Source organism: Austrofundulus limnaeus, unplaced genomic scaffold (genome assembly GCF_001266775.1).
Source record: "Austrofundulus limnaeus strain Quisiro unplaced genomic scaffold, Austrofundulus_limnaeus-1.0 Scaffold13, whole genome shotgun sequence".
Classification (NCBI taxonomy): Eukaryota; Metazoa; Chordata; class Actinopteri; order Cyprinodontiformes; family Rivulidae; genus Austrofundulus; species Austrofundulus limnaeus.
The window spans coordinates 3409484-3419436 of record NW_013952415.1 but is presented as its reverse complement, the minus strand read 5'-3'; the positions used below and the strand labels follow the sequence as shown (position 1 = coordinate 3419436).

The 9953-nt window shown below is 38.4% G+C and overlaps 1 protein-coding gene across 3 annotated transcripts in view; it reads left to right on the top strand.

Annotated features, from left to right (window-relative positions):
- The window catches only part of phf24 (PHD finger protein 24), a 43376-nt gene that overhangs the window by 17192 nt on the left and 16231 nt on the right, over positions 1-9953 (top strand). For all 3 annotated transcript variants that reach the window (XM_014002483.1, XM_014002482.1, XM_014002481.1), the window contains exons 2-3: positions 2697-3118; positions 7802-7987. In XM_014002483.1, coding sequence (XP_013857937.1) covers positions 2699-3118; positions 7802-7987 — 606 coding nt within the window. In that variant the 5' untranslated portion in view covers positions 2697-2698. The remainder of the gene's footprint in view (positions 1-2696; positions 3119-7801; positions 7988-9953) is intronic.

Here is a 9953-nt window from a genome sequence, read left to right as displayed (position 1 = left end):
TAAAAAATCTGAAGCTCTTATGTTTAATAGTTTTTAAGTTACAAGCATTTTTGTATGTCCAGACGGCCCCTTTTTAGATGGAGCCCCCTTCTCAAATATTGTAAAACCCTTGGCTGGGTTTTACAATAATAAACAGTACGAAAACAATATGACCCACTTTGCATGTGGGGATCATAATCATGACGGATACGATTTAATCATCAGGATTATAAATAGATCAATGGATTTACATCTGAATTACCACTAAATAATTACGACTAAATATCTTTAAGAGATTTGTCTTTGAGATCATAATCCACAATGGAAGGGAGATGAGCCACATTTTAGCTGCTCCGACGACTGAAAAYGCAATGACTTGGTTAACGTTTTCACAAGGACAGATTTCTGACGTGAATATAATCACAGAGGAGCTTCTAAATATAACTGGGACGTCAGTTTGGATAAGACAACGGGCCGTTTTTTGGGGGCTCTCATCGTTGTGAGCAAAACAAAAAGAATGTTGTGCATCACCGCTGAACTGAAGTGACAAGAAACAAACCCAGATACAGAAAACCCAAACTCTGTCTATGTGTCCAAACATGAGAACAGTAGCTTCATGTGAACAGTTTWAATCCTAACTTTAATTACCAGCAAGTGCAATTTGCAGATCTGTGTCTGTGCTGTGATTAGTAGATGAAGCTCCAGTTGTTTAAGCTTTTCAAATGATGAGCCACACAGAACCACACAATACGGGAACTTCAGCATCTTCATTTTGATACAAGGAGGTATGTTTATATGATAAATAAAAGGGGCTAAAATTGGGGGGGGGGTCTACTAAGAAATGTGAGTATTTTATTTAATAAAGGCAGGTAATTATTTTTTATCATAAAGGTCTATAATGTGTTGTGGCTCAGACATGTTWTTGCTGCAGGCAGGGATGACCTGTTCTGCTCCTCAGTGCTGCAGAAACCACTCTGACTCTAACGAAAGGAGTTCCAGGTTCATCAGTGTRTTGTGCAAAGGTAGCGCTGTGGTGGCCATTATTCGGAACAGTTTGGAAACGTTTCTTCTTCCTACGCTCGGCTCCAAGGTTTCAGAGCATTCTGCAGCTCAGAGCCAGCTTCATCTGTTTATTCAGTTTTTTTTTTTTTTTTTTGAGCCACCGCTGACTCGGATGCTGCTGCGCCAACAGATGGCTGCAGAGAATGTTGCCAGAGACTCACAGAGAATATGCAACATCTGTTGTCTAGGTGAACACCCAGGTATTTGAAGTCTTCCACTGCTTTCACCTCTCCCCTCGGAAAACAGAATTTATTATCGCTCACAACGGCCACTACAGAGAAGCGACTTTACCAAGCACAAACAAGATGGTAGTCACAGCTAACTGAACTTACGCAAAATTAGCTATAACTCATACAATGTTCAAAAATTCCATTGGATTTTATTTATTAATTTTTTTACCTTTTAAAAAACAAAAAAAGCATGTTTTTGTGTTTCTTGTTTCCCTCTCCTCATCCCTAATCAGTGTCGGAGCCAGGCATTTTTCTCAGGGGTGGCCAGACGGGGACCACTACTCACACAGGGGTGGCCAGGAAAATTACATCATTTTTTACTTGAAAGTTTCTGTGGATCTTTGTGTTTTGGTCATTTCCTTATGTCCTTATACAGGCAGTGACTGCCTTATAAACATGGGCGTCAGAACCATTTTAAAAGTGTGGGGACACACTGTTGGGGGGTCTGGGGAACCTCCCCCACAAAATTTTGAATGAAATAGATGTCATTTCCAGCGTTCTGGTGTATTTTACCAGGTTGTTTAACATACTTTTACCTACATAAATAAACACTTTAATTAATAATTATTTCAGAGACATATTCTTCATTAAACTAGTTTCATTATCCTGTTTTTAAACTCACTGCTTCAGCTGAGATAAGGCTAATTAATGCGTCACAATTTATCATATCCAATGACTTTAGGGGTGCCTTTCACTTTCATATTGTTTATTGATTTATTTTTAATTTTAATACGTCATTGTGCCAAATAATTATGACCTTCAACTGCACGTTTAAAATTAATATTAATAAATTTACCCAAAGAACAGGTGCAATATTGATAATCACCAACAGTGAATTTAAAGGGGCATTTCACTTTTTCTTTAGTGATAGGTCTACTCCTAACCAAAAGGGGCAGAGCATCATGCAGCCTTCATAACATAAAATGACACTGTGATATGGTGACAAAAAACAAACAAAAAACAAACAAACAAAAAACATTTGTCACCATAAGTCAAATTATACAGGCATATGTTCTGTTTATAAAGAAAACAATCACTTCTTTGTCACTTCTTTGAGTTTGGTGATGTTTCAAACTGTTAAACACTGCCACCAACTGTTCAGGAGGATTATTACACCCCTAAAGGTTGTTTCACTGTGGAAGGGGTGTGTACAGCAGGGTGGCCAATGGGGTGGCCAAAGATTTGTCTGTGGTGGCCATGGTCACCCCTGGCCACCCCCGGCTCCTCTCCTGTCCCTAATTGCGTTTACTTCCAGTCCTTGATTACCATGTAGCACCATTTAAAAATCTGATGTTACAAAAAAATCTGATGTTACAGCTGCAGGTTTGTTTGAGCTGTGAGTCAAATCTCTCAAGAAWTGAAACCCTGTGAATGTTATAGCTGATGGAAATATTCTGTTTTGTTTCTGTCTTCTTTTGTCTCTAGCCATGGGAGTGCTCATGTCAAAAAAACAGCAGGTGGAGAAGGTCCAGAAATGCAGCGCCGTCGTCTCGGCCTTCCAGGCAGGCCTGAAGGACCGCCCGGCCAAGCAGGTGGAAGGAGAGTCAGAGGAACACGAAGGGCCCGCCAAATCCTCGGGCGACTCCACCGAGAAAACCACCGAGGACGTGAAGCAGGAGGAGACGGAAAACAGCGGCGGCCCGTCGACCTCCCAGCAGGCTCCAGCTCCGGTCAGGGACGAATGCAAAGTCAACCAGGAGGCCTGGTCGAGGTTACGGGACGGCAAGGGGGTGGAGCCTGAGGACCTGGACAAGAGCCATCAGCTCACGCCTCCTGCTTTTGTGCGACCGAAACGAGAACCTGATGATGACCAGCCTGTTGAGGTGGAACTGAACACGAAAGAGCAGGTATGATCAGAGAAAAACCCATTTAATGAGTGTCATGGTTTCTGAAAACTTTTTGCATACAAATAAAGGTACCATTTTACAATAAGGCTCCTTTTAAACATGACTTACAGTATAAATAGTTCATAGAAAGGTCATTAATTAATCTGTAAGCACATTATAAAGCATTAATAAGTGTTTATTATGCATTAATTAAGGATGACAAAGAGACAAAATTGTCCAGTTTCTTGCCAAATAGTGATCCAAATCTGCTCATATTGCATCTAATGTGCTATATTCAACATTTAAAACTAGATTATTACCTTGTAAGTATTGGAAACACATATTTTACATGTATTGTTCCGTATTTCTGCATTATACATGTCCACAATTATCAAAGGAGACAGTAGACAGTACTGTCAGTAGTAAAACTAGACAATTTATTAATGACTAATAGTGTCATTAGGGAGTCTCATTGTAAAGTGGTACCTAAATAAAAGTTTCTCAACTTTCTGGAGAACTTTTTATTACAATCACAAACTTCTTAACCTTGAGTTTTGAGTTAACTGCAGATCTTGATTTTCATTTTATTTTATTTTTTTCCTGATGAGAAGGTTTTCTAAAAAAGGCTTTACATTCATCTGCTTTAGTTCTCCAGTGTCCTGTGTGCTGGGCAGCTGCACCAAGGGGCCTATATTTCATATTCAAGGATAACATTTATTGTTTCATTGATTTTTAGGACTGTAATAAAAAGGAACTCTCTTCGCCTTAGCTGGTGCAATAAATATTGTGTGCTCTATTAACAATTTAGCGGACTTATTGCCAGTGGAATGAAGCTGTTGAGCAATTTCTTCTACCAGAAGTCAGGAGATATGGTTAATTATCTTTGGGACCATGTTTGAGGAGTTAAAATTAAGAAGTTATGGATTAAGATTATGATCTAACATTAGCAGGAGGTTTAGTTTTATTGAAATGTGCACACACTCTGTGCTTCTGTTTCTTTACTTTGCAATTTTACAAAATCAAACACAAATTCCAGTTTTCTAGGCAAAATATTTCTTATTTATACATCCAGTGGGAATTTTGTATTTTTGCACACTTAACTCCCCACAATAGTTGACTTTCCAAAGCCTACCGGTACTATGAATTGCCAGCTTCTGGGAGGATAGAGAAGACTCTAAAACATGTCAAAGTCAAGGCCCGCAGGCCAGATGTGGCCTGTCACAACTTTTTATGTGGCCCGCGAGGGCTTCAAATATGTTTTCATGTTTTATTTTAAGCAAAAGCTGCTTTAAAGCCAGCATTAACAATAAACTACATATTCCATAATGCATGTCATTTTTACCCRCAAAGTGACGGCATCCCACCAGTATGTAGAGGTGCCCAGGGCTTAAAATTAGCTGGTAGCTTAGTAGCTTAGTTGTACTGGGAAGTGGGAATTTCTCACTTAAAAGTAATAAAACACTTATTACTTTTACTTTTAATAGTATTTCTGTATTATTTATTTTACATTTAGTCAGTGTTTATAAGAAATATCAAAACACTCTTTCTATGCACGAAACACCACATAGAGCTCAGTTATTCTTTATTAGTGCTGCTCAGACATAATGAAATGAGGAACATTACATTTTGTGTTTAGTCAATGTTAAACTCGAAACATCAAAATTAGTTAAAAACTGGCCCTTTAAGGACCACCATGGTGGTTATGTGGTCCTTGGTGAAAATGAGTTTGAGACCCCTGCTCTAAAATATCAAATAATCTCTATGGTAGCTGTAGCACATGATGTCGTTTTCTCCTGTCAGCCGTTATATTAAAGCAGTCCAGGCTTCAAAGATGAGGAAATATGAGTTATTTTTTCTAAAAACCCTTTTTTTCTATTTATTTTTGTCACACTACATGTGATATGCTGTTGATGTTGTTGTGAGAGTTTTTCACCCCAAGCATATTGTGGGCGGGCTGCTTCAGCGGGCTTTGAGTTGACTATTTCTAGAGCAAATCTAACAGAGGAGGGAGTTACAGCAACAGCAGCAACTTTAGTACTTTAGAAAATGTATACAGTCTTGAAGCTCACTGTGCAGTGGCACGATTAAAAGAAAAACTAAATCTCTCATTCAACAGTAGAATGTACTTATTTCTACATAGTAGAAAATAAAAGATTTCAATTACAATTTAAAAAAAACCAACAAAAAAAAACATGTTACAGTAGTAGCTTTGTTTACATGAACACAAGTAATCGGAATAAGTGGCCAGTTGCAATAAAACTGCATCACGTACACACCCCAATCAGAATATTTCAATTGGAATAAATTTGTAACCCAAATGAGAGGGGTGGTTTATGCCAACTGATAATGTAAACAACATGCATGCAATCACTTACCTGACTGTGCAAAAGTGCCATCTATCTTGTTAGAAAATTAGCCCAAAAATCAGGATTCATACATTTTTACAGCAAAACATGGTTCAATGTAGAAAACACACAAACAGCAAACATTGATATCAAATAGAAAAAAAATCATCCAATAATGTTTTTTTTAACTTGTTTTTCCTTCCCTGGTCACCTGGAACTGGTGCTTTTCTCAGTCAGTGTGTAAACAGTGGGGAAAATCCTGGACATGTAGCACAACCATCACTGGGCCATATGGAGACAAAAAAAATCACGTTCTCATCCACGCCTAGGGACAGCTTTGAGAGGCAGATTACTGCAACAAGCACGTTTTTAGTTTGTGAGAAGAAAACCAGAGTACTCAAAGAGAACCCACACATGCAAACTTTACACAAAAAGGGCAGAAGGCGAACCCGCAACCTTCCTGCTGTGAGGCAACAGTAGTAACCACTGCACCACTGTGCCAAATCATATCTCTTGTGGTAAAATAGTCACCTTTTAGAAAACCCCACGTTTCTTAAAAACTTCTCTGTTCGTTTTTGGGTACCTTCAGGTATTTGTAGGTCGCCTACATGTCTGGCTTTTTCATCTCATAACCACTGAGATGATCTTCATCCTTGACAGCTGTAATCCAACATTTCATTTTCCCAAACGCAAGATGAAACATGGACTCTGAGCATCTCTCGACTGACGTTCTCCCCACTGAGTTGATAAACTGAATAAATTCTTTCATACATCATGCAGTTTGATGGGTGCAGTGACTCACAGGCTTCAAAGGTACTCACTGGCCCATATTTTTATATTGATTAATGTGGTGTGACAGTTTCTCATGCAATGACACTTTAGGGCTTTGAAGGTCAAGCAAATCCAATAGTACAGTCTTCGGGTGCAGCAATACATGTACCTGTATCGAACTGTTCAATACAGTGTTTTAGGTTCAATACAAACTATATATGGAACAATACAGATTTAAAATATTAATTTTGTTAACTTGTCTTCTGAAGATGCTCTGTGTTGAAGGATCAGTGGATCTGTATTCAACTACTCCACCTAAGCTGCATTGTAGAGTGCAGATCCACTGAAAAACTTGCTGTTTCAGCAACATTTAATTTAAAAATTTTACTTTTGAGGTTCAACTAAAGTCAATAATAAATTTCAATAAATTACAAGTTAAGAAGGGCATCATGGATTTTCTGTATTTTTGCACCCGTATATGCACTGAAAATGCTTCCAGGCACATACTGTAGTTCAGTTTTATACCACATTCAAGTAACTATGTTACCCTTACTTGTTATGAAAAAAACTGTATGAATCAAAAATGGTAAATGGTAAATGCAAATGCAAATAAATAATTTGACTTTGCATCATAGCCCATCTAAATGCCTCAAAATTGACTTCTGTCAGTTTTTTAAGATCCTAATAATGTTTCTGACTCTTCCCACTTTAGCACATATTCACAACAATTATTTAGGGGAGGGGTGCTCTTTGGGGTGGAAGCTTGAGTGGGGACTGAGATCCAGGGAGGAGCTATGGACACATAGGCGGAGCTTTGTACCAGCAACTGTTCAGGCAGTTCCACATGGATACCACAGGAGATTCAAGGATTTCTCAAACATGCATGGAGTTAAAGCAACCTTTGGGTATGTTTTTGATGAGGAAATTATATTATAACATGATATAAAGCTCCAAAAAGTAAATTTTGCATACCACTCTATTTAAAATTCTAAAAAAATAATAATAATCAGAGTTTTTGTTGGATTTAGAAATTGTGCCCACTAGTTCATTATCCCCTATCACAAATAATTTTGCTTATTTTTGCAGCAGTTCAAATATCAAGCTCCAATGTCATTTTAGAATAAATGAATAATTCATAAAATCGTGTAGTTTTTATGTGTAGAGTCCTACAATCTGAAGTTCCTCCAGGACAGGTTGCCTAATAACAAGAGATGTTACTGCCTTATTTAAATTATATTCATTCTTTGCCCTCTTCTTGACACCCAGCTTTTAACTTTCCCTTCAAACAAGGTCTTTTGGGAGAATTATAAACACTTGTCTGCGAGAATACTTGGAAATCATGCATAATCCAGCCAGAGTAAGAAGGAACAAAAAGCAGTAATTACTTCTAATACATTTTCAGCACTACATTGACTAATGGAAATTGAAGTCAGTGAGATTACTTTAGATGCAATATTTTGCAGACAAAAAAGAAAAAAGAGAGAGTTTTATTAGACATCTGAATAATCGTATTATTCACCCTTTGAATTGGGGAGAAACTCCAACATGGAAACGGCACCTTGTAATTTGGGGTTTCTGCTTTGTCTAGCCRCCCAGCGACGAGATGTGTGACGTGTGCGAGGTGTGGACGGCCGATGACTTGTACCCGTGTAAGATTTGCACACGGGTGTTCCATGACGGCTGTCTGCGGGAGCTGGGCTACCTGCGTGCCGAGGCCTTGCAGGAGATGAGAGATACAGCCCACAATGTCACCGGCTGGAGCTGCTACTATTGTGTGAGTCAGCAGCTGTTGGACGCTAAACATACAGCTTCTTCAAATACAAAGGTGGAAAGTGGATTCACGAACAGATATTGATGTATGGTGGGTTGTTTTTGGCATTGATTATTTAATATTTTGGGAGTTTTTGCACTGCAGGCATATATTTTTCAAAATTATCTGATTTTTTTTTGGTTTGTGCATTTTTTACTTTGATAATTTAGAAAAAAAATCTGTTTTTCTTGTTTTTTTGTCATTAAAAGAGCTTTATGTAAGATGCATTGAGCTTTTTTTTTCGATGCAAAAAGACAGGTTAAATGTATGTTATTGTGACAAGTGGCATACAGCAGTATACATACAGTATGTGCATTTGTCCTTTCCTTTCAGACATATATATATATATGATGCAGCACATCCCAATACTGTAGTTCAGTCAGGTACGCTAAAAAGGATTTGTTGAATTCACTTGATCAAGTTAGGTCAAGTGGTTCCACTCAACTGAGTTGAATAAATGGAACAAGGCTTACACAAGACAAGTACATCTGTTTACATTTAGTTAATCGGTTTGGTGGATGGAACCAGCTGACATAAATTGATTAAATAAATTCAACTCTTCATTTTTTAGAGTGTAGTAAAGAAATGAGAGACAAGGCTGTTGAAACATCAATATATGAGTCCTGACTGTGTGTTTGAACTCAGTGAGATAAAGATGGAGATCTCTTGAGCAATTATCTGTCTCAACAAATAGAGCTAACATTCTGTCACAAACTGTTACAGCTGAAACTCAACTAAAGTGAGGCGAGATTCTCAACACACCCATTTCTTATTATGAACTCAGGCTAAAAGAGCATAACTCTCTGGCGATAATCACCCTGTGAGCGGATGATACAATCTGCTTGTGTCGAACATAAACAGCTGCAGTGGTTTTGTTAGAGCTCTATTCAAACTTGACGCTCCCCGCCCCCAAGAAGCAAATTCACCATCCCAACCCTCATGAGGGTTTTGGATTATGACTGAAAGAACAAGACCCTGGATACAAGCAGCTGAAATGAGCTTCCTCTGTAGGGGGACTGGACTCAGCATTAGAGATAAGGTGAGAAACCCAGTCTTCTGGTCGGAGCTTAAATCAGAGCAGCTGGTTCTCCACATTAAAAGGAGTCAGTTGAGGTGGTTCAGACATCTTATTAGATCCATCCTGGGCAGTTTTCCAGGCATGTCCCACTGAGAGGAGACCCTGAGGCAGATCCACAATTCACTGGAGGCTTTGTATATTCTCTCTGGCCTCAGAATGCCTTAGGATTCCCCGGGAGGTGAGAGTGTTACTAGGGAGAAGTATTTCTGGATCTCCCTCCTGGACCTGTTGCCTCCACGACCCGACCATGGATAAGCAGAAAATGGATAGATAGTTGGATGGATATATGTACTTTGAGAACAGTTTTTAGTACAAAGCTTTTACAAATTTGTAAATCCTTTAGGGGCAATTAAAATACAAAGATGGTTTTCCACACAGTACAGTAAAGAAATCATGTCTGTGTTTTTTCATTTAGTAGTTAAATCCAGCTAATTTTCCCAGCAAATAAAATAAAATAAAATAAAATACATTAAACTGCAGTATTTTTTTCTAAAACATCCACATTGTTAGAGTGGATCATCCACTTCTACAGGACACAGAAAACTGCCTCTGTTTCCATTATCTGCAGAGTCCATGCAGTCTGACTCCTCTCGATAAAGACTCTCCCTCCCCATGAAACACATCTCAACCATTGATCATTGCATAACTCAAATATTGTGTGTGTGTGTTCCTCTGTGTCTGCCTTTGTAAGAACATGTATTGGCAGTCTACTATTCTTGTGAGGACGTTTTGTATGGTCCTCACAAGAGACCACCAAATTTGTGGGTCAATGGTTAGGTCTAGGTATACAGTATACAGGTGCTAGTCATAAAATTAGAATATCATGAAAAAGTAGATTTATTTCAGTAATTC